At 48.9% G+C, this 23,043-nt stretch overlaps 9 protein-coding genes across 15 annotated transcripts; 4 read left to right on the forward strand and 5 right to left on the reverse strand.

Annotated features, from left to right (window-relative positions):
- Nucleotides 1-125: 125 nt before the first annotated feature.
- Nucleotides 126-8,782, reverse strand: Dok (docking protein homolog). 2 transcript variants are annotated; one of them, XR_001773136.3, is made up of 4 exons: nt 8,349-8,782; nt 7,356-7,676; nt 683-2,767; nt 126-517 (listed from the first exon to the last, which is right to left on the reverse strand). XR_001773136.3 is itself a non-coding variant. In XM_017235975.3 (3 exons), the coding sequence occupies exons 1-3, from the start codon at nt 8,430-8,432 to the stop codon at nt 1,313-1,315; spliced, it is 1,860 nt and encodes a 619-aa protein (XP_017091464.2). In that variant the 5' UTR covers nt 8,433-8,782; the 3' UTR covers nt 126-1,312. The 2 variants fall into 2 exon arrangements, 1 of the variants encoding a protein (XP_017091464.2); XM_017235975.3 differs by having other exon boundaries at nt 126-2,767.
- Nucleotides 2,872-4,730, forward strand: LOC138926375 (uncharacterized). The gene is made up of 2 exons (XM_070280234.1): nt 2,872-4,339; nt 4,402-4,730. Exons 1-2 carry the CDS (start codon nt 3,015-3,017, stop codon nt 4,640-4,642), a joined length of 1,566 nt encoding a protein of 521 aa, XP_070136335.1. The 5' UTR covers nt 2,872-3,014; the 3' UTR covers nt 4,643-4,730.
- A 91-nt stretch (nt 8,783-8,873) lies between the features above and the next one.
- Ucp4A (Uncoupling protein 4A) lies at nt 8,874-11,711 on the forward strand. 4 transcript variants are annotated; one of them, XM_017235978.3, is made up of 5 exons: nt 8,874-8,973; nt 9,522-9,840; nt 10,402-10,511; nt 10,648-11,136; nt 11,201-11,711. In XM_017235978.3, exons 1-5 carry the CDS (start codon nt 8,969-8,971, stop codon nt 11,373-11,375), a joined length of 1,098 nt encoding a protein of 365 aa, XP_017091467.1. In that variant the 5' UTR covers nt 8,874-8,968; the 3' UTR covers nt 11,376-11,711. The 4 variants fall into 4 exon arrangements, with proteins under 4 accessions (XP_017091467.1, XP_017091468.1, XP_070134852.1 ...); XM_017235979.3 differs by lacking the exon at nt 8,874-8,973 and adding an exon at nt 9,032-9,456; XM_070278751.1 differs by lacking the exon at nt 8,874-8,973 and adding an exon at nt 9,052-9,114.
- Nucleotides 11,712-11,723: 12 nt separating this feature from the next.
- On the reverse strand, nt 11,724-13,849 carry LOC108121704 (E3 ubiquitin ligase Rnf121). The gene is made up of 6 exons (XM_017235982.3): nt 13,708-13,849; nt 13,596-13,630; nt 13,230-13,526; nt 12,937-13,165; nt 12,637-12,872; nt 11,724-12,576 (listed from the first exon to the last, which is right to left on the reverse strand). The coding sequence occupies exons 1-6, from the start codon at nt 13,753-13,755 to the stop codon at nt 12,456-12,458; spliced, it is 966 nt and encodes a 321-aa protein (XP_017091471.1). The 5' UTR covers nt 13,756-13,849; the 3' UTR covers nt 11,724-12,455.
- Nucleotides 13,850-14,077: 228 nt separating this feature from the next.
- Spt7 lies at nt 14,078-15,339 on the forward strand. Its single transcript, XM_017235981.3, has 3 exons — nt 14,078-14,220; nt 14,282-14,384; nt 14,441-15,339. The coding sequence occupies exons 1-3, from the start codon at nt 14,078-14,080 to the stop codon at nt 15,272-15,274; spliced, it is 1,080 nt and encodes a 359-aa protein (XP_017091470.2). The 3' UTR covers nt 15,275-15,339.
- LOC108121705 (uncharacterized) lies at nt 15,298-16,077 on the reverse strand. Its single transcript, XM_017235983.3, has one exon. The coding sequence runs from the start codon at nt 16,019-16,021 to the stop codon at nt 15,299-15,301; it is 723 nt and encodes a 240-aa protein (XP_017091472.2). The 5' UTR covers nt 16,022-16,077; the 3' UTR covers nt 15,298.
- A 60-nt stretch (nt 16,078-16,137) lies between these two features.
- Nucleotides 16,138-19,029, reverse strand: Mco4 (Multicopper oxidase 4). The gene is made up of 4 exons (XM_017235997.3): nt 18,524-19,029; nt 18,225-18,448; nt 17,249-17,879; nt 16,138-17,190 (listed from the first exon to the last, which is right to left on the reverse strand). The coding sequence occupies exons 1-4, from the start codon at nt 18,594-18,596 to the stop codon at nt 16,184-16,186; spliced, it is 1,935 nt and encodes a 644-aa protein (XP_017091486.2). The 5' UTR covers nt 18,597-19,029; the 3' UTR covers nt 16,138-16,183.
- Nucleotides 19,030-19,277: 248 nt separating this feature from the next.
- On the forward strand, nt 19,278-20,460 carry Srx (sulfiredoxin). Of its 3 annotated transcripts, none has more exons than XM_017236000.3 (3): nt 19,278-19,659; nt 19,796-19,948; nt 20,210-20,460. In XM_017236000.3, exons 2-3 carry the CDS (start codon nt 19,823-19,825, stop codon nt 20,420-20,422), a joined length of 339 nt encoding a protein of 112 aa, XP_017091489.1. In that variant the 5' UTR covers nt 19,278-19,659; nt 19,796-19,822; the 3' UTR covers nt 20,423-20,460. The 3 variants fall into 3 exon arrangements, with proteins under 3 accessions (XP_017091489.1, XP_070134869.1, XP_043066062.1); XM_070278768.1 differs by having other exon boundaries at nt 19,284-19,659; nt 19,777-19,948; XM_043210127.2 differs by lacking the exon at nt 19,278-19,659 and having other exon boundaries at nt 19,703-19,948.
- Nucleotides 20,461-20,797: 337 nt separating this feature from the next.
- Nucleotides 20,798-23,043, reverse strand: Arp8 (Actin-related protein 8). The gene is made up of 3 exons (XM_017235996.3): nt 22,886-23,043; nt 22,245-22,824; nt 20,798-22,191 (listed from the first exon to the last, which is right to left on the reverse strand). The coding sequence occupies exons 1-3, from the start codon at nt 23,026-23,028 to the stop codon at nt 20,968-20,970; spliced, it is 1,947 nt and encodes a 648-aa protein (XP_017091485.3). The 5' UTR covers nt 23,029-23,043; the 3' UTR covers nt 20,798-20,967.

The raw sequence follows: 23,043 nt of genomic DNA on the forward strand, positions 1-23,043 counted from the left end.
TCGCGGGCTCGTAAATTTGAAAAAACCGCGTTACGAATAACGTTACTCCCATTTAAACTAAAAAATTCTTTTTTTTAAGCCAAAAAGATTAAAAAATAGGTCCCAGTTTGATTGTTTGAGTTTTGTTGGTCTTTATTTATACAACAATAGTTCGAAGACACAAAAAAATAATAATTACAATAGTTATTATCTTAAACGTTAGGTAAAAAAATGATATTCTTCGAGTGAAATGTTCGTCACAACTTTCTTTTGGTATTTTTATTCTTTACTTTTGCTTTTGTTTGCTCTGGCTTTAGCTTTATCAAGCTTTTAGTTATTTCTTTTTTTTTTGTTTGTGACCTTTGCTTAATGCTCACTAATGTCATTTGCAACGAGAATGGCTTCAAAGTCGAATATATATGCGCACATGCGAGATGGCGGTGCAAGGCACGAGGAAGGTGCAAGTTCAATGACCAGCACTTGGGAGGTCCATTACAGTCTGGGCTGGACCCAAAACACTACAATAGTATGGTTAACGCTGTGGGAGATTTATTGGTTACTGATGGCAGCTATATCATCGCATTAAATTTAAAATTTCATAGGTAAATAACAATGGATCCGTAACCGATTATGGCAGGCGAACAATGTTTCGGTTTGTTCTACATACATATTTCTAAAAAATACATATTAAACACATACATACGTTTAAAAACGGGTCAAGTACACAGGGATCTTGCGAGTTCTACTTCAAGCTTTAAGTAAAATTCAAAAAACATATATATACTTCTTATTCGTCGAGTGCGATCAAGTGGCGGGCAGTGCTGGCTATAAACTAAGCAGTTTCTTCATATTAACAATACAATCACAGATTATGAATTAAAAACATTAGAACGGAAATCAATTTAGAACTGAATTGAGTTTTTTTTTCTTTTTAAAACCATAAAGGCACTGTATGGCAGGCAGTCTCGTCTTAACTCGAAGTGCAATTATTGGAATTATTACAATGGAATGCATCCTACTGTGCTTGTGCTTTTTGAAGAAAGTGTTGTCTTGAGATCCTAAATGGAGAAAACTTTTTCAGACCCTGGGAGTTACTAAATTACTAATTTCGAGACGTTGTCGTTGAGCTTTCACTTGTGATTCTAAATTTGTGGACTTGTGAGATTATGGGAAGTCTATTTTTGAAAATGAACTTGGATATAGTCTATAGTCTAGGTTGTGGACACGATTTCCCTCCAAAAAGCGGCAACTGTTCCCCCCCTGATCCACACTGCACCACCTCTAGCTGTCCTGTCCTGGAAATGTGCATCCGGCCCCCCTCCTCCTAAAGCTCCTACACTCTCTTCGGCTTGCTGACAATCGTGTAGTTAAGTCCATTGTAGCTGCGGTGGTCGATGGCCGTGGCTGATGGATCGCTGTTGCTTTTGTTCGCTGTTGCGGCACTGCTGCTGCCGCTGCCGCTGCTGCTGCTGATGATGATGTTGCTGTTGGAGATTCCTAGGTTGTTGTTATTCGTTGTGGTGGTGCTGGTCTTCCGGAGCACTCCGTATCCGAGATGGCTGTCGTCCGCCTTGCGAAAGCTCTCCGTGTCCGGGCTAGCGATCATCTCGTATTCGTTCGGCGGAGGCGGACTGCACCGGGTGCGATTGCCCGGCACGGTCACGTTCACAATGGTCTTGTATCCGCTGGAGGTTTTGTTGTTCGGCGAGAGGAAGTCCAGACGGTCGTAGTTGGAGTCGGCCACCGAAATGGGCGAAGCTCCCTCCCCGATGTCGATGTCTATTATTTTGGGTGTGCTGTTCGGGGTTTTCGTCACCGAGCGCTGGCGCACAAACTCCGAGGTGTCGCAGAGGATGGGCACGCGTTCGCAGTGCCTCACATCGCCCACTCCCCGAGTGCGCCAGGCCTCCGTGATGTTCTCGATACACTCGTAGTCCCGCTCCATAGCTCCTCCGCCGCCCTTGCCGGTGCTCTCGTTGCGCAGCGGCAGATCCGGCGGCGGCGGATCCGGATCGCACGTGTCCAGGGGTTTCAGTATAACTGCCGAGTCGGTAGCGGGCGAGGACGTCGTTATGGCCACAGGCTCATATTTCACAATGTTCCTGTATTTATCACAATGTTGTTGCTGGTTTGTCGTTGCTATCGGAGCTGTGGTGGTTGGACTGGCTCCGAGTTTTCGTGGCGGTTTGTTGGGGATGTGCTTACCAGTGGGCACCGACAGCGTCACACTAGCACCACCGCTTCCCGGCGTAGCACTGCCGCTCGCAGCCGAAAAGTTGTTCAGCGAGTCGTTTGAGCTGAGGAATCCCCTCATGGAGAAGCCGCTCTGCGTGGAGTTTATTTCGAATTCTCCGCCATGCGGATTACTCGACGGCGACGGAGGCAGCGGACTGCGCGATCCCGGCTCCATATTGGCCGCCGCACTAAACTGGTTCTCTCCGCACTCCAAGGTGCTGAGGGAGGCGGAGCTGTTGTCGCCGCTGATCAGCTTCTTCATTGACTTCATCTTGGCGGACATGCAGCGGAACACCTCCTGGGGATTGGTGTGGTCCAGGGTGAAGACGCCCTCGCCGGTGGTGCACTTCCGGCCCGCCTCGAAGGTGAACTTGCCGTCGCGGTAGCCATACTTGCGAATGAAACGGTACGGCCACATGGCGATTGTGGTGCCCAGGTCCTCGGATCTCAGTTGCAGCTCAGTGGGCGTCATCTGGAGCATGTAGGTTTTGGGTTCGATGCCGCAGCGGCGAGAGGCCTCCGAGGGGATCAGTGTGATTATAAACAGGCCGTCCTATGGGGGAAAGTAAAGAGAATTCTATTAGTTTTTTAAACTTTAAAAAAAACCTACAATTTTTAAAAATTCTCACAAGTAACCCTTCGATTTCCACTTCATAGTACTCTTGAAATTCTAAAACATCAGTAGTCAGTTCCTTTTAATACGTTTTGTAGAAGTTTCTACATCTGTAGTTTTATCTATACTTTCGATAAAGCACAAAAATCAAATTTTAAGTTAATATATTTCAAGAAGAGGCCAAGAAATGTCCGAAAAAGACAAGTTTTACGATAAAGATGCACTTCTCCGTGGAGAGCTAGGATATTTGAGTAACGAGACATCGTATCACAGAGAGGAGCTGCAGGACTCGGTCGAAAATGGGAACAGAAGAGTCTCCCTCCACTCTCCAAGGAGCGAGACATCCCCAAAGGACGAGGACCCCTCCACAGTGGGCCATCCACAAACTGAATCTGTTACACAGGAGGCTGACAAGGAAGAGCCCAGCCCGAAGGATCGTCTAGCGGCAGAGGACGAGAAAGATAATCTGGAGGAAAGCATCTACCCAAAAGATTCCAGCTATCCAAATACCCTTCGAAGTGAAACTGTACTTCTGCTGCAGCAGCTTGCCGTTCCGACGGAAGTGCATCCAATGCCACTGGGCAGACCTATCAGCCTCCAGGTAGGCAGTTTCGAGAACATCCTCAAGGATCTAAAGACCAGCAGTGATCCCTCTCTCGAGACGAGCAAGACAATTAGCATCCGGCTGTACGACATGATGAGGACTCTGGAGCGAGCCTCGAACGAGTCGGAGACTTTGGACAAGCTTTGGGAAGAGTCCCGGGGTCCGGAGCGCACTAATCTCGCCGAGAATATGCTACGCATGTTTAAGCAGAACATAAAGCCCACTCTAGTGGTGGTGGTCGAGAACAAACAGTTCCGTTGCCACGCCATTGTCCTGCAGCTGGTGTCGCAGTTCTTCCGACACGCCACGTTGGGCAAGACGCATATCTACCATCTGCCCGGTTCGATGGTCAACGCCTGCGCCTTTGTGACCATGTACCGATGGGCCCTGGAGCCGATCCACCAAACGTCTACCAACTATCTCCTTCATGTTTTGCGGGCAGCCCAGTTCTTCGATTGCCCGGAACTGGTGGCCGATATCTGGAACGCCATGGGACTGCTTACCCGGGATCCTGTTATGGCCGTGGCCCTGTACCAGCGGTCCCTTACTCTGGGGATTTACCTGGACGACAATCTCCTCGGGCCACTTTCGACAATCTTCCTACAGTTTGCGGCCAGTCTGGAGTTCAAGCAGATGGAAGCTGCCACCGTAAAGCGACTGCTGGCGATGGACTCTCTGGCGGTCAACTCGGAGATGGAGGTGTACATGGCCGCCGTGCTCTGGCTGGACTACAAATGGCCGGAACGGCAGTGCCACGCTGCGGAGATCATGAAGGGAGTGCGGTTCGAGCATATGCCCTTCCTGTTCCTCTTCTCGCTGGTGAGACGAACAGATGGGCCGCCAGTACTCCGATTCCTGGCCGGATTGCCGGAAATCCGCAAGCGAGCCTTACTGACGCTTGATGAAATGTGAGTACTCCCTGGGTAACTGGTACGGGAATCCCTCTTGAGATACCCCCTTTTTCCCCCAGTGACGTCGCCGCGAGCAAATACCAGGGAAGGTGTGGGAACACCAGCCGGAATTGGATCTTTGATCCCCGGTCGCATTACCATCACGGGAAAGCTTGTCGGCGCATCCAGTTCCTGAGCTACGACTCTTTTGTCAAGTACTTGGCGTGGCTTCAAACCACCGGACCGAAGCACTGCCTCACCGTTCGCAGCATCCACCATCCGGATAACCGCTGCTGTCCGGCTCGACGAGCCATCTTCTGAGGCTGTTTTCCGCTTTTTAAATTCAAAAATGTCCCATTTTAGATTCACAAATAAACCATCACGGGACAAGGGACGTCAGAATAATTAAAAAAATATATATATCTTTGTCGATTTTGATGCAGAATGATGGAGAATTGGACTAGAAATCGTTTAAGATATCCCTCTTAAGGATCCGATTAGAATTGCCTGAGATATGGCTATCGATGTGGGAGGAAGTGGGGGTTTCAGGATTTCCAAGGGGGTCCATCAGAAAATTTCGAAAAAAATCTAAAAAAATTATATCCCCAGATTTTGATGCAGAATGATGGAGAATCGAAGTAGAAGTCTTTAAAGGTATCCCTTCCAAGGATCCGATAAGAATTGCCTGAGATATGGCTATCGATGTGGGAGGAAGTGGGGGTTTCAGGATTTCCAAGGGAGTCCATCAGAAAATTTTGAAAAAAATCCAAAAAAAAATTATATCCCCAGATTTTGATGCAGAACGATGGAGAATCGGACTATAAATCGTTTAAGATATCCCTCTGAAGGATCCGCTAAGAATTGCCTAAGATATGGGCATCGATGTGGGAGGAAGTGGGATTTTCAGGATTTCCAAGGGGGTCCATCAGAAAATTTGGAAAAAAATCGAAAAAAATTATATCCCCAGATTTTGATGCAGAATGATGGAGAATCGGACTAGAAATCGTTTAAGATATCCCTCTTAAGGATCTGATAAGAATTGCCTGAGATATGGCTATCAATGTGGGAGGAAGTGGGGTTTTCAGGATTTCCAAGGGGGTCCATCAGAAAATTTCGAAAAAAATCTAAAAAAATTATATCCCCAGATTTTGATGCAGAATGATGGAGAATCGAAGTAGAAGTCTTTAAAGGTATCCCTTCCAAGGATCCGATAAGAATTGCCTGAGATATGGCTATCGATGTGGGAGGAAGTGGGGGTTTCAGGATTTCCAAGGGAGTCCATCAGAAAATTTTGAAAAAAATCCAAAAAAAAATTATATCCCCAGATTTTGATGCAGAACGATGGAGAATCGGACTATAAATCGTTTAAGATATCCCTCTGAAGGATCCGCTAAGAATTGCCTAAGATATGGGCATCGATGTGGGAGGAAGTGGGATTTTCAGGATTTCCAAGGGGGTCCATCAGAAAATTTTGAAAAAAATCTAAAAAAAATTATATCCTCAGATTTTGATGCAGAACGATGGAGAATCGAAGTAGAAATCGTTTAAGATATCCCTCTTAAGGATCCGATAAGAATTGCCTGAGATATGGGCATCGATGTGGGAGGAAGTGGGGTTTTCAGGATTTCCAAGGGGGTCCATCAGAAAATTTGGAAAAAAATCTAAAAAAAATGATACCTCCAGATTTTGATGCAGAATGATGGAGAATCGGACTAGAAATCGTTTAAGATATCCCTCTTAAGGATCCGATAAGAATTGGCCGAGATATGGCTATCGATGTGGAAGGAAGTGGGGATTTCAGGATTTCCAAGGGGGTCCATCAGAAAATTTTGAAAAAAATAAAAAAAAAATTATATCTTCAGATTTTGTAGCAGAACGATGGAGAATCGGAGTAGAAGTCGTTTAAGGTATCCCTCTTAAGGATCCGATTAGAATTGCCTGAGATATGGGCATCGATGTGGGAGGAAGTGGGGTTTTCAGGATTTCCAAGGGGGTCCATCAAAAAATTTTGAAAAAAATCGAAAAAAAATTATATCTTCAGATTATGATGCAGAATGATGGAGAATCGAAGTAGAAGTCGTTTGAGGTATCCCTCTTAAGGATCCGATAAGAATTGCCTGAGATATGGCTATCGATGTGGGAGGAAGTGGGGTTTTCAGGATTTTCAAGGGAGTCCATCAGAAAATTTAAAAAAAAATCGAAAAAAAATTTTATCTTCAGATTTTGATGCAGAACGATGGACAATCGAAGTAGAAGTCGTTTAAGATATCCCTCTTAAGGATCCGATTAGAATTGGCTGAGATATGGCTATCAATGTGGGAGGAAGTGGGGTTTTCAGGATTTCCAAGGGGGTCCACCAGAAAATTTTGAAAAAAATCGAAAAAAAAATTATATCTTCAGATTTTGATGCAGAATGATGAAGAATCGGACTAGAAATCGTTTAAGATATCCCTCTTAAGGATCCAATAAGAATTGCCTGAGATATGGCTATCGATGTGGGAGGAAGTGGGGTTTTCAGGATTTCCAAGGGGGTCCATCAGAAAATTTTGAAAAAAATCCAAAAAAAATTATATCTTCAGATTTTGATGCAGAACGATGGAGAATCGAAGTAGAAGTCGTTTGAGGTATCCCTCTTAAGGATCCGATAAGAATTGCCTGAGATATGGCTATCGATGTGGGAGGAAGTGGGGTTTTCAGGATTTCCAAGGGGGTCCATCAGAAAATTTTGAAAAAAATCTAAAAAAAATTATATCTTGAGATTTTGATGTAAAATGATGGAGAATCGAAGTAGAAGCCTTTTAAGGTATCCCTCTCAAGGATCTAATAAGAATTGCCTGAGATATGGACATACCCAGTCACCATACATGGAGATCTAAGGCTGGTTTGAATGGTTAGAAGATGGAATCGATGTTACATAATGTGGTACATTATTGACAGCTCATAGGTTAAAACAATAAAAATAAACACATGTGTGCTGCCGGAACACTGGCTGGGGAAGAGGACACACCCCATTAAAGAATGAATTCCAACTCACAAAGGAACTGCAGTAGAGGTCATTGTCCTCCTCGATCGCGCCGCCGTTGCCACTCGACGGTGAAGTGTCGCAAAACGCCACCGTCTGTAGGGCGGTGATCCAGTCCTTCAGTTCCTCCTCGCTACCGGTGCTCAGGGTGAGCGTTCCATGCCGCTTGACGATCTGAATGAGTCGCTCCGGAGGCAGTTCCTGGGTGATCTTGACGCAGTTCTCAAGGGTGAAGATTTTCGGGTTGCGATCCTCCTTGCTCTCGCACATCTCCAGTCGGGCGATCCCGTGGCGACTGGCCTTGAACAGGAGGCAATAGCGAGTGCATGCCTTCTGCAAAAAGGATAGTAATGGAGATGAGGTCAGTAAAGACATTTTGGTTCGACTTATAGAATTGCTTAGATTTCCTATTGTGGGGCCTTACATAAGGGTCTTGAGCAGAGCCCCCGCTCTTAGCCCTTTTTTATTGCTAACTCAAGAATTTCCTGTTGCATGTAAGCTCACACCATGAAATTCAAGCATTAATGGCCCAGCTGTGCGTGCGCACACCAGCGGTAGAAATAGTAGGACTTTCGGAAATACATATGTAGTGTGGGCATTATATTATGCTATGATAACAAAAAACGACATTGTGGGATGCTAATTAATTTAATTAATTAGCTCTTGGAACTCCTATCAATAGAAATAGGTCCCCAGGTTAAAGCCCATTGGAGCGATCGGTTGCTGGCGACTTATATTATCGTCCCCGCCTGTATGTTGGGGCTCTTGCTCTCCTTGTCACTCGTGCGCTCCCGCTCGAGCCGTCTCTCCCGCACTCCGAGCCCAGGCTTATTGGTGTGCAAAGGCACACCCCATCGCAAGCATCGATGTCCATAGATCCTGCCGTAGGGCTATGGGGCTAACGAGAAAAGCTTCTAGGTATGCGAGATCAGACTCAGTGGGGCGATAGGGAAAATAGGGAGGATATATAGTGATATAGTGATAAGTTAACGTGATATTCCATACCTTTTTTGAGATACGATTTAGCGAAAATCCAGTTTGGGTCGGCACATTAAGATATCCAGCCAAAACAGGTATTTCAACATCCATTCTGTGCTTCCCCCGCTCCACTCCTCTGCTCGCTCTCCTCCTTCTCCGCCTGCTTCTCCTTCTCTTTCTCTCGCTTCAGCTCCACTTCTTGGTAGATTCCTACGCGCTGTTTGTTGTTGGTGCAATTCTCGGATAGACGACTGACTTTACGACTTTGAGGGGTCTTATTTCGATTCTCATCCGATTTGGTAGAATTCGAAGATGTTCGGTATAAGATGCACACTGGTAACAGGATCAAACTGCATATCTACATCGATTTTGAAATTACCAAAATCGCAGCCGCAGCAAAAAAAATTTACATAAAAAAAACAAGATCGACTTTATTTATGCGCTTCGCGGTAATATTTAGTGCATTTCTCACCAGCGCGTTGTTATCGCGCGACCTATCGATCTCCATGTGATGATGAAACAGCTAACTATCGATAACTCATAAAAGTCAAATACGAGCGCTTCATTCACATAATCAAAGCAAATAAATAATGATAATCAAATTGTGTAAATCTATAAATTAGATATATCCTTTTTAATTGATATTTATGAGGTAACTGAGGAAACGAATCTGACAGCCACGAAACTCTTTCGCTCCTTTTGCTGCACGTGACAACCCTGGGCCTCTGTTGTGTTTTTGTTTTTGTGTTTTTATTTTTTTTTGTTTTATTGACGAGGAGCTGATAAGCTTAAGGTTTTTTTATACACAATACTAAGGATATATAAATAGAAGCGCTTCGCAGCTGGGTGGACAAACATGATTAGCCCATCGAGAGCTTAAAAAGAGCGCGACTGCTGTCCAAGTCAAGGCGATTCGGAGCGATTCCACTGGCATCTTTTGTTTTTCTTTCTTTTTCGCACCTCGGAAGAGCGTTGCCAAAATCGCCGCCGTCGTTATTATGTAAAAAAAGCCGCACACGGAATCGGAAGCGAATTCTCGGACACAAAGGCACAAGGCATTGTATCCGCAATCCTCGGGAAAGTTCGAAGCACCCCAACAACATCACGCGACCGTGTGAAAGTCTCTCCCGCAATAGTTTGTTTTCTGCTGTTTACCTTTTCACCCAAGCTGTTTACTAAGCTCTCTCGCTTATCTTCCAGTTCCAACTGTGCTGCCATGGCCGCTGCAACGGGCTCACCCAGCTCCCAAACAGAGGAATCGTCGCCAGCGAGCATAGGTGCTTCCAGCTCCTCGACAAGCGCAACCTCCTCCACTAACAGCGGACGCAACCAGCTGCGACCTGTCAAGTATGACTATGCGGACTCCTTCGCTTGCACCTACATTGTGTCTGTGGTGGCGGCCTCCATCGCGGAGCTGGTCACGTATCCCCTGGATCTGACCAAAACACGTCTGCAAATCCAGGGCGAGGCAGCTGCCATAGCTGCGATTAGTCCAACCCAAACCATAACCAAGTCTAATGTGAGTATATGGCTGCCCGGCATGAACCAGCGATGGGGGCGGGTATTCACCAGTTCCAATTCTCTGTCATCTACATCCTCTTTGTCCAACCACGACCCCTATCGCTGGTCTTAGGCATCGCTTGTCGTTGTTTTTGTTGTTGCTGGATATGGCTGTAACCCGACTAATCCCACATCTCCATTTGTTGACATGTCTGCTTACACTAACCTGGGACTGCTCCTCTGACTTATCACTGCTCCCATCGCTCGATAAGATTGGGTGGGAGATACGCGGAATCGGAGTGGGCACGACCAAGATGATAAGCGGGCCCATGGGTGAAAGGTAACCGTAGCAGTCCCAGCAGTTCCTCCCAATTAACCTTCCCCTATTCCGACTATGTTTTTCCACTATGTGTTTAGCAAACTGTGATCTGTGTGTGTGACTGACATGTCCCTCCTCTGGGTGGACCTTTCCATAATCTATTCCTTCGTGTCTGTGTGTGTATGTGTGTATGTTGTTTTGGACTTTTAGAAAATACCGATACTTTTACTACAATGAAGCCCCCACAATTACCATTACCAGATGCAATACCGCGGCATGATGGCCACCGCCTTCGGGATTGCGCGAGAGGAGGGCGCCCTGAAGCTGTGGCAGGGCGTAACGCCGGCGCTCTACCGACACGTCGTCTATAGGTGGGCAAAACATCCAAAATCCTCATACTAGTCCTAGCCAATAGATCAATAGATCACCTGCCGCCCACTAGCCATCCGGCCAGTTGCTCGAGTCGCTCTAATCCTCCTTGTGCTTCCTCTCTGCTTACTCCCGCAGCGGTGTGAGGATTTGCAGCTACGACATGATGCGAAAGGAGTTCACCCGTGATGGAAACCAGGCGCTGCCCGTTTGGAAGTCAGCTTTGTGCGGTGTGACCGCTGGAGCCGTCGCCCAATGGCTTGCCTCGCCCGCCGACCTGGTCAAGGTTCAAATCCAGATGGAGGGCCGGCGGCGTCTAATGGGCGAACCACCGCGAGTCAACAGTGCCGGCCACGCCTTTCGAAACATTGTTCAGCGTGGTGGAGTGCGGGGATTGTGGAAGGGCAGCATCCCGAATGTGCAGCGAGCGGCTCTAGTGAACCTCGGCGATCTCACCACCTATGACACCATTAAGCACCTCATCATGGACCGCCTGCAGATGCCCGACTGCCACACCGTTCATGTGCTGGCCTCTGTGTGCGCTGGATTCGTGGCGGCGATCATGGGTACGCCGGCGGATGTGGTGAAGACCCGCATCATGAACCAGCCCACCGACGACAAGGGCCGGTGAGTTGACTCTGACGGCGATTTGGGTCACCTGTCTACCACTTAATGGTTTCTTCTATTCCAGGGGATTATTGTACCGCGGCTCCGTCGACTGCCTGCGGCAGACCGTGTCCAAGGAGGGCTTCGCGGCGCTCTACAAGGGATTCTTGCCGTGCTGGATCCGTATGGCGCCATGGTCGCTCACGTTCTGGCTGTCCTTTGAGCAGATCCGTAAGATGATCGGAGCCTCCGGCTACTAGATACGTAACGACTAAGGTGTAGATGTACATACCGGATGAAATGTATGAAGCGGTTCACTAGTGCGTTCCTAATCCCTCCCTAGTCACCAGATCGGTGCTAGCACGACGGAACACTCAGCCAGACCCCATATCCCCATACCCCCGTTCTAAACCCCTATCCGTGCCTGAAACTTAAAGTCTTTAATCCTAGGCTCGGCAGTTCGTTTCTTTCCAGATCATTCGGCTTTCCTTACATCCTATTATTTTGTTATTGTTGTTGCCTTAAGTGAATGAAATATATAAACACAATAAAGCGATGCAATTGTTATTTTAAAAGTACATATCTCCAAAACGAAAGAGACGGCCGTATTTGGTTCTATAAATCCTTTTATTCCCATCCAGATATAAATCCGTGCAATCCGTACTACATAAATAAGAAATTTTCTAAAAATAAAAAATGCAAATTCAGGAAAATCTGTGAAAACTTTAAAAGAACGTTCTTGAAAGTTTTCCCATATTTCCCAGAATTCTGAAGTTTTTTACGATTTGCAACGTCTGCAAAGTCTGGTTTCCATTATTTGGCTTTTATCATCAAGAGTCTCGGCTCGCCGCCACACACATGTTTCCATCGTGCTCCGGTGCGACCGAGCAAAATAACGAAATTATAGTTGGTAATAATACCTAGGAAACATACACACGACCAGGCACACATATGTACATAAAATACATCGAGCTATGTATTATATAGATACTAGATATACACATACATATATCCAAAATTGCATTTTCGTTTCGAGTTAAGTCTGAGCCATGGAAAGGTCGGGTGCTGGGAAGCTAGCCGCGAAAGGTGGAGCTAGCCGTCCGCTCAGCTCCTCGGGCACCGCCGCACCCCGGACATCTGGACGGGGAGCGGTTTGGAATTGGAATGAATGGCGATTGAGTGGTGCTGGTGCTCCAATTGGTCTGTCGGTCTTAATATTGCAGTTGAAGTAATAATAATAGTGTGTGCTTCTTCTTAATATAATGTGTGTGTGTATATGTGTCTGTGTGTGTGTGTGCTTGACTAGACGCCCAGGAAAGCGAAGGCGGGCCAGGGGGAACCTACTCTAGGCCCAGCATCCAGTTAATGCCTTGTACTATGAAGAAGATAAGCGGCTGCCAGGCCACCAGCCAGCGAATCCAGTCCAACAAGCGTCCGTATAAGACGTGAGGCTTCTCCCAGCTTAAAAAGAGATACAGGAGAACATGTAGTAGATATTGACCACTTGTTTCCATTTCTTACGGATTGCGGAACATCTTCTGGAGGTCAACCTTTTCCTTGCAGTAGGGACAGGTCTGTTTCTTGCCAACGATGCACCAACCGCGTATGCAGAACTCATGGAATACGTGCTGGCACGACAGCTTATAAGTGTTCTCAATGACGCCCTCCTCCTTTTCAGAGACCAATAGCTGGTTTCCACACACGGCGCAGACGTTCTGGTCCAGGTGTCGGGTTGGTATGCCCTGAGGCGTGTAGTACTACGAAGCGAGAGAGAATTATTTCATATAATACGGTTGTCGAAGAACCACGCTTAATACGTACGCCGATGGCAGCAGCCATTTTATCGGAGCAGATCTCGGATATGTCCCGGCCGAGGACTCCGATATATAGACCGTAAAAACAGAACATTAGGCCAACGTCCATCCAGGCGTTTGGGGGCTGCGAGAAGACGTAGTTCATGCCAAGAAAGGCGGCCATGATCACCAAGTAGCCGACCAGGCCCAAGCCATAGCTCAACTTGTAGATGAAATAGAACCATTTGTAGACCAGCCTGAAGTTGGGAATGGATAAGATTACTATTATTGCTCTTATCGCCAACTGGCGGAGTGACTCACCTAGGCGTTGTACCCTGGATGGGCTTGCTGGTCGCCCTCCGCATCACCAGGGCCGTGATGAAAGTGAATATCAGCCAGATGATGATAAAGCGCACCCAACCGAAGCTGCACGAGATTATTAGCGGGATGAGCCACATGGCCAATAGGGTAACGAAGGCGTAGGAGCTGTAGTGCCGCTTCTTCCACTCGACCAGAATAATCTGGGCTATGACCAGGGTCACAAAGAGTATGATCACCATCTCTGAGTGCATGGCGTCGTGGCCACGGTGCTTCTCCACCATTAGCTGGTGTTCCGCTCTGCGGTGCGAAGGTGAAAGAGTTAGTTACGAACTTTGGGAAACCGGCAAGGGATTAAGAGATACTCACCGCATGCGCTCCTCCGGAGACATCTCGTCCAGGGACTGTGGAGTATTCAATACCCTCATTAGATGGGCCCTTGCTCAGCGCCTTGGGGTAATCCCCTCCAGACACTACTTACCTTGTTTAAGTCCACTGGCGCATGCAGGTCCATGTGTTGCTGGTGCATCTTGTTGCCAAATCCGTACCCTGGCACCGCCAATCCGCCGGAGTATCCCACACGTCGTCTGCGTCGTTGCGTTATCTTGCCGACGTTTCAATTCGCCTCGTCAGTTAATTATCTTTTCCCTTTCCTAAAAAACAAACATTACGCTTGCTACGATACCTAATGTTCCGATATCGTCTCTTTTAGGCACCGTGGCATCGAGTACCTTGGCAATCGATAGTCAATACGCGTTTTCCAATACTGCCATCGGCTTTTGATTATTTATTTTGTTTTTGGAGTACCAATTGTTTTGACCAATTTATTTGTTTAGACTCCCACTGAAGTAATGGAGCCGGACTACTGGGGCGCCATGCCTCTGGAGGACGATGGCCCTCAGCTACCGCCGGAGAACGGTGACTACACTGCGACCAAGAAAGACAAGTTTGACGAGGCTCGCCCGAGTTATGACCACATCCCAAAGAAAATGCGGTAAAAAGAATGACGCTAGTTAGTTCACAGATCGAATAGTTTATATTTCGGTAATTCACAGGCATAACGTGGAGCTGAAAAGCTCACTGGTTACCCAGACCATTGAGGTGATGAAACAGACGGAGGTGCTACAGTCGCTAATCGAAACATACTCAAATAAAAACGTATGCGGGAATCCTGGCAAGCTTAACATCCGAAATATAAACCTGTTCCATTTTAGGGTTCATCCAATTATCTGCTGAACCCCTGCCTGATGATACCCGAAGTTGACTTCCCGCCAGAAAACGCCGCCGACCTGGTGAGCGAGCAAAAGTTCCAGAAACCCATCTGGTTCACGCCCACCGTTGACACAGCGTACTCCAGAGGCGATCCAAAGGATTATCCGGAAATTTCGAGCAGTACCTCCCGACAGGTCGTCCGCAAAGTGATGTGCGGGATGCTGCGCCTGGCCGGATTCACTGACTGCTCAGAGTCGGCCATCCAGGTTTTGACCGACGCCACGGAAGAGTTTCTGCGCAGCTTTGTCGGCGAGTATCGTGGTTGCTACGATTCGGATCCTCGGCTGCAAAATGCCACTAGTCTCCAACTGATGCCCCTTGAGCGGGCCTACACTGCCATTACGGGGACATCCCTAACTCAGGTTCACAACTACTACAAGCACAAGGTGATAGCCAGGAATCGCGTGGAAATTGGAGAGTTCAACGGCGTACTGCAGGAGTACGACAAGCTGATGAAGGAGAGTCAGAGCAGCATGCAGAAACAGCAGATGCAACAGCAGCAGGACTTTAATGGCAGCGACTTCCTCAACATACTTGACAACAGCGCTACCGGGAGCAATCAGAGCATGGGAGGGCACCAAATGGTGGGCGACATGCTGCAGGATCTCGGCGGCAGTTCGGCGGGCTCCAGTGGCACCGCCAGCTCTCAGCAACAGATGCTCTACGGATTGCTAGATGGTCAAATGTCTTCTACCTCAAACGTGGCCGGCACCAGCGGCGCTGACAATGCAAACGGACATGTAGTAAACACCTTCCATGCCACATTCGAATCGTAATGAGCGAAACAACTCCTTTACACTTTAAGAATACATTTTTTGTTTATTTTTCTTCCTATTGCTAATTTTGGACTCGTTCCAGTTGTTTTTTTTCCGGCGCTCTGTAAATTCATTAGCGGGTTCCACAGCCAGTAGTTTGGATCCCTGGGCCTTGTATTCAAATATCTTGTCAGCTCGTTTTTTCTTCGGAGCCCAGAAGTCCAGATCCTTTCCATCACGAACAGATTCCCCACTGACAGCTATCGAGGATAAGTTAGTGTTTTGTTCTTTGGAGGATTCGTCTTCAGGAAGCAAACGCTTCGTGATGATGGGCTTTTTCTGGGGACCTCGAGGCCCTTCTATCACTACATCTGCACTCAGATAGCAGTCGGCAGTGGAAATAAGCTTTACCCTATCGGGAACTGATTTCTGACTTCCAATAGGACGCTCTTCTTGGCAGAATTCTATTTGCTGCTGGATAATATTACTTAACTTGCTCCAAATATGCGTTTGCATTTCCTGAGTTACTTTTAGGTCACAGGCAGCTGGCTCCTGCTCCTCCAAATAGCGTTCGCTTTTGGCTGAAACGGAATCCTGCTGCCTGGAGGCGATCTGTGGTGAAGGTTTCTCATGATTTGAATCCTTTGCAGGCTTGGGTTGCTCTTGAAACATAGAATTCGTGAGGAGAGAGGTGTCAGCAGCCTCCCGAAGTCGACGTAGCTGGGCATCATCTTCAGAGTCTGAGTCGGAGTCACTTTTTACCGGCATTCCTGGACGAAATTGGTTTATTTACTTTTTCCTTGTGCCGGCACGTGGGCCATGGTCTTGTCCAGCACTAAAGCCCCCCGCCATTTCCAACACTGAAGGGCGCAAAAGATACCCGGTTTGAAATGCCAGCTTAAAGGTACTTTATTTTTATTTTGTTAAGCACTACGCTACTGAGCTGCAAAGCCCGCAGTTGCTCACAGGGCACATCTTCATCTCGACATCCTCGCCAACTCTTACCACTGCCGCCATGCCGTTCTCCGAATGCGGCGATATGTGGCAGTGGAACATCCAGTAGCCAGGACTGTTGGTGAAGAAACGCATGATGGTGTACCCGAAGGCAGGCACCTGCACCGAGTCCTTGAGCGGGGCACCTCGTCCGCGTCGCGGCAGCGGATTTCTCCTGTCGATCTGCTCAATCTGACCGATCTGGTCCTCGCCTAGTACCCCCATTCCCACCACACGAAAGGTGTAGCCATGCAGGTGAACCGGGTGCGGGGTATTCGACAGGCTGTAGATGACGAACTCGACTTGTTGGTTGGCCGGCACTTGGATCACGTTCGAGCAGCGACAGTGCCGCTGCCGGCAGTTGAATCCCAAGTCCGCCTGCTGGGAGCGGTTGCAGAAGAACTGGCCCACGCCCAGATTGCGGGTCTGCAGCAGCGACATCTTCGGCATGCTGAAGCTGATGTCATCCATCTGGAAGCGGAAGCCCTCCCCCTGGCGCACCTCGAAGGCGTTCATGCTGGTGTAGTACGTTACCGCCGGCTGTATTTCCAGCTCCTGTCTCTGGGCATTCAAGTCCGCGAGGGAAATACTCCTGCCGCTTCCGCTTCCGGTCATGCTGTTGTCGTCTCCAAGTTCGTTGAGGGTCGTGCCTGGGGCATCGTAGGCGTAGGTCAGGGTATGTGTGTCCAGCGACCGAGGGTCTGCATCCCGATAGTGAAGCACCGCCTCCTGGTGCAGCTGATTCTTGGCACAGAAGCTGTATCCCTTCACCCGGATCCAGTAGTTGGCGACCTCTTGGTTGGCATGCAACACAAAGTCGAACCGCTCCGCGCCGTGGAACATAATCCGCTGGACCTCCACTGGCTCAATGTCGTTGCCATCGCTGGAAATCACCACTAGGTCGTGCTGGTCCACGCTAAAGCTGATTGGGCAGTTAGAAACACCTGAAACAATGTACAGATTAATACCTTGAGTATCTGGCTTTCCCGGCTCACTACTCGCCATTGAAAATCACCCGGAAGCGATAGCGACCCCCGCGGACCACCGGAAAGTGGGCGTACAGAGTGGGCTTCGCAGTGACGTTCTTCTTCAGGTTCCGCCCCCTCCCGTTGATCAGGATGTTCTCGGCCACGCTCTCGACGAAGTTGTGCACCCAGTCCTGGATCATAATCACGTGCTCCGACAGGTCAAAGTCGTACAGGTGGGCGTGAGGATTGAGTCGAGTCGGCATCCGCACCACCAGCGGACCGGCCAGCCCGAAGGCTCGTTGATGTTCAGTGTGGCTGTGCCACCAGTTGGTGCCGCCATGGTCCACCTCGAATCGGTAGCGAAACGCCTGGCCGGCCTCGATCGGATACTGAGTCACGTGAGGCACTCCGTCCATGAACGGGGTCATCCGCTGATGCATGCCGTGCCAGTGGACCGTCGTCGTCTCGTGCATACTGTTGATCACGTCCGCCACCACGGTGTCGCCCAGGCAGACCTCGATAGCCATTCCGGGCAGCTGACCGTTCACCACCATCACCTGGCTCTCCAGTCCGTCGGCGTACTTGCAATCGGTGGGTCCCAGTTTCTCCGCCAGCATGATGCCATCCAGGTATTCCTTTCCTCTGAGCTTGAACCGGAACTTGGACTGCGGGAAAGAGGGTAAGGGGTGAGAGTGGTCTTAGCAGGTATCGTTTTTCTTTGTAACTTCTAAAAAAAGAACACTTTTTATCGGCGATGTTACTGATCACTTGAGGGAATAAACACCATTATCGGTGTTTGATCAGTGTTTTCTGTTCTGACGTATTCGGAAAATTCTGCAGAAACATCTGAAGACATTTTCTAATCGCATGACCTCACAGCAGAGTTCTAGAAACGGGGATGAGATGGGGAAGTACCGGGAATACTGAGAATCGCAATCGATATGGAAGGGGGGATTGTATTCTAGTTATCCTTGAAGGAGCGAAACAGTTTATAGAAGGGAGTAAAGCACCTGGAGGTATCGTTTGCAGGTCTCCGCCATGGTGTCATCGTAGTGGACCACCATGTAGTAGTAGCAGGTCATGGGCTGTTGGTCCGAGCAGTCCCGCTTGCAGGGATGCCGCATGTCCTTTTCGGCGGCCCGCCACTGGGAAGACTCGCCACCGCCCGTCGCCAGTTGTGGATACATCTGCATTATCCTTTCGTACTTGCTCACGATCCGTTTCCCGCTGGCATCTATCACGAAATGGCCGAGAGGAATTAGTCACTGAGGCGGAGAGTTCCTGGGGGGCAACAGAACCCCATCCCCACCTTGTATCCCATAGATCTGGACACTGATAAGACAGAAAACGAAGACCAGGGTCTGCACCAAATTGAATTTCATGCTCACATCCAATTGAATCAAAAGAGGACCAAAACCACAAATTTTTAACAGAATTTTGAATTTAAAGCTACGGTGGAGGTAGGGTGGATCGATCTGCGACTGAGGGCCAAGAGTGACTGTTAATGGGCTTCCGGCATCGGTTACCTTTTGTTGACACCTCGCTCGGGTAAGTCACTGCAATTGTCTCTTGTCGAACAGCTCGTAGCAGTTAATTGAAGAAGATTGTGCGGCCGACAAGCCGCCGGAGGAGTGGGAGTGGGAGGCGATACTCTGCGGCGATACCATCCAGATAAAAGTGTAATTTAACATGTTCTATTGGAGCTACTGCTGTGGGAATACGGTTAACATATCGTAATAGCAGCTGGCCTAGTTTTTGCATAGGCTTTGCCATTTGGCTAACCTTGAAATGGAAACCATAACCGAAATCATTTTGAATTTTGAATTTGAACTTAACGGAAACAGTGCTGCAAAACGACCGTTACGGCGACCCAGGCCGGTCACCTTAGTGTACTTAAGTGGCGCAAAAAGCATTTGGTTTTCTTTGCAAAAATAGAATTACCTGCCATACTTTGCCCCCAAATTTAAATTCGTATATGTTTATCTTTAGATAGGCCCCAAAGCAAAACAACCAGCAAGACATTTTAATTTCTCCCCCCAGCGTCTTGGTGCTAATCAGAGAGCTTCCAAAGAAGAAGCTTCCAGCCCCCAGCCGCCCCCCAGCAGCTACTATTCTTTGAATTTCGATTTCATTTGCCTTTATCAAGGGCGATACTGGGGCTGGGGCTGTTTGTGGGGGGGCACTGCAGCGGCGTTTATTATGCAAAAAAACAAAAAGTGGTCGTGCAGCAGCTGCTAAGCATATAGCGGTAACATAGTATACCCTCGCCCCGACGCGTACGAGTTCGAGTGCACATTGAAACGAGTTTCAGCGGCTCTGCCGATCGAAGACAGCGGCCATGGAGTTCATTAGCCAGTCCATTCGGCAGGCGAGCAGACGCTTCTCCAGATACGGATCCAGTCTCCGCAGTAACCACAACTCCTCCAGCCGAAACCCTGCCCCAAAGTAAGCTCTTTTCTGTGCGTGTGGGTGGCAACCCCGAACTATGTAGCTCCGCCGCTATCGTTGCGCATTGTTGTTGTTGTTGGGGCACAGTGAAATTTCACAACTAAACTGGCGAAGATTTCCCTCCGACCGGCAGGTACACAGCTGCACAATCAGAACCATCATGGACACCACAATTCATTCGGCAGGCATAGCAGAGATCCACAATGTTCCAATGGAGGTCATCAAGCGACCCATTCCCTCGGTTCTAGATGAAAAGAAGGTCCAGTCGCTCATGGAAACCATCCAGGTGAGTTATTGGGCAACGGTGGGGCAATAGTGTGGCAACACGGCGTATGAGTTATGGACTTTAAAATGTTAAGAATCCAAGGCATAACACTCTAAGAGGCGCTGTAATTTTGTCCAATAATCGCAGCTATCTAATCTCCATATAAAACATATCAAAAGATGGTTTCTTTCGCTTGGAGGGTATTGTTATACTTTCCATTTTTGAGTGCCGATTGCCCCAACACTGCTTACTGCTTACTTGACCACGCACTTTCTCCAACAGCGCGAAACCAGCGAGGACGAGGTGCCGCCCATCGATCTGCTCTGGATCACTGGCAGCGAGGGCGGTGACTACTACTTCAGTTTTGGAGGATGCCATCGGTTCGAGGCTTACAAGCGACTCCAGCGTGACACCATCAAGGCGAAGCTGGTGCGCTCCACCCTGGGGGATCTGTATCACTACATGGGCTCCAGTGCGCCCAAGTACCTCGCCTGAAAGCCTGAGAGGATCCACACATTCAACACATACATACCTATAGACGCAGACACATATATATTTTTATGACAAATGCACATTCGTTCTGTTTTATTTTTTGATAAGAAAATCTTGTTTTACTCTTAACGGTCAAAGTGTCTCAGTTATCGCATGATAAAGTTGCAAATTAACTGCCAAAAACAAGTGGCGAACAAAACAAAAGTCTTTGTTTTGCCCCCTCGGAAGAGCTTATCGGCCGGGGTTCTAAAATTGTTTACCTAATCGCGGATACTTTTAAAAATGCACATAAATTACAGCACAAAATAAAAACATATTTGACAAAACGAGACATAAAATATATAAACAATTTACTGATAGACTGGCAAAGTCGCATCATTACGGGTTAAAATTCACACACCGCTCCGTATTCCGGATCCTTTATTGTGCTTTGGTTACGGCTAAAAAAATTCCTATATAATTGTACTCTTCGATTTTCCGCTACGATTTTTAAATTCCCTAATCATATTCGAAATGCCTCAGTGCGGTCTCGTCCGCGCTCATTACACTCACCAAAGAAAGGGCGATCGTTCGCGTAGGATGCGTAGTCCGTAGCGCTGCCAGTCGCGCTGCGAGATCCACAGCTCCCGCGCGCTCTCCAGGACCGACATTATGGCCGCCCCCTTCCAGGCCACCATGCCGGCGTCCATTCCCTTGGTGAAAACGTTGACCTCGGTTCCGGTGGGCTGCATCTGTTGGCTAATGCGGCTCTCGAGCCAGGCGGTCAGGCCGGGCAGCTTGGAACTGCTGCCCACGAGCAGAATGGATCCAAACATCTTGCGCTTGGTCTCGAAGCTGGCGCACCGGTTAATGGAACGGATCACGGCCTGGTCGAGTGACAGCACTTGGCCCTGAGGGTTTAGGTAGCAACTGTTGGAATGGTGCGGCTGTCCTTGCTGCTGGTGGGAGTTACTATTGCTCTCGTCGGGCTCCACCACAAGCATCTCCTCGTCGTCCGCCGTAACAGGAAGCTGAGGTCTTGGCAGAGATCCCGGGCCCGCAAGCAAACTGGTATCTCCACCACGGACGCCATTTTTCCGGCCTGTTTCCTTCAAGTACTCGCCGTTGAAACAATCTTCACAGTCATACTGTTCTTGCGCAGACTGCTGGGTGCAAACCGCTCTCGTCCGGCCGGTGATATTCAGCAGTTCCGTATGGAAAAACGCCAGAGGAGCCATGATGGCCTCGTCGCCCACCTGGATTGTGTAGCGCAACCACTGGCCGTTCTGTTTACGCAACGTGAAGTGCTTCTCCTGGGCGCCGCACACATTGGCATTCAAATGGCAAAATTTCTCCTTCAGTTCATCCATCAGGTGGGCATCCACATAGCTGTCCTGGACATTACACTCCCGGTAGGGAAAGCCACACTTCCGTAGTAGCATCAGTAGCACCTGATCAAGATCTCCGCCCCCGTAGTGTAGCCGAACACGGGCATCCAATTGGGAAATTCCATCCTCTATGCAGGCAATTGATGTCTTCTGGGCGCCGATGTCCACCACGCAGCCATAGCCGACGCCCGCGCCGTACGTCGACGCCACGCTGTCCTGGACTAGGAAACAGCGCTGGAAGCCGAGCCTTTGCAGCAGTAGAGTCATAAACTCTCGCAGATACCTCCGCACGTACACATCGTTCACCACGAGCACGGCGCAGTGAGTCCCCAGGTCCCGAAGTGAAATTTTCAGGCGAACTTCAAGCGCATATGCCCAGATCCGCTCCAGGTGTTGGAGAGTGGCCTGAAGAGCATTGATTATTAAGTTTGGGCAGCAAGTATAGTGCATGGACTTACCTGTAGTGAGCCACCCTTCTCTTTGTGCACATTCAGTTCGCCCCGCTGCATGGGAAAGTGGATGTCGTACTCGCGGGCATCGAAGGCGCTCAGCCTGAGGATCTGCTCGTCAAAGATGCTTTGCGCATCGCGGTCCAGCCAAGGGCGCTCGTCCGGCACCCCGTTTGGCGGTGGGATCTTCTCGGCCTGGCTGCTCCGGTTGAAGTGGGCCAACTGCTGCGGCGGCGTAGCTACCCGCAGGCGATTCTGTTCGTCCACGACGCAGTGCTGAAGGATTCGTGAAACTGCCAGTCGCTGCTCTTCGAACTCAACTTGAAGCCGGGCGGGATTGATGTTATCCAGCGGCGGCAGCAGAGGGTCGTGGTGCGGCCAATCGCCTTCCAGTTGCCGGCGCCTGTAGGCTACCGCATGGAGCAGGGTCTGCGGATTGAGGTCGGACGCCCTTCCGATCCTCAGGTGCTGGGAACCGGGGTGAATCACAATGATTTTAGGCGCCTCTAGGGGCTGGGCTTGCTGTGGGGGCGGGGGATTCGACGGAGCCGGCAGGCGTCCACTGCTCGTACTGCTTGCCCGCGAACGTCTGCGAGCAAAAACGGAGAAGTGTGAATGGGAGGAGCTGATTTTCCGGCGGACATACTTACTGCATGACTCGTGTCCGTTCTTTCCAGCTGTCCGGCGTTCTGAAAATGACACAGGATAGGCCCGAAAGAAAATCGAAGCCACAATTCGCAATCCAAATCCAAACAAAAAACTCGGCAGTGTGACCAGTGATCCGTTTTTTCATCCATGTGAGTTTGTG

This window comes from Drosophila bipectinata, chromosome XL (genome assembly GCF_030179905.1).
Source record: "Drosophila bipectinata strain 14024-0381.07 chromosome XL, DbipHiC1v2, whole genome shotgun sequence".
Taxonomy (NCBI): Eukaryota; Metazoa; Arthropoda; class Insecta; order Diptera; family Drosophilidae; genus Drosophila; species Drosophila bipectinata.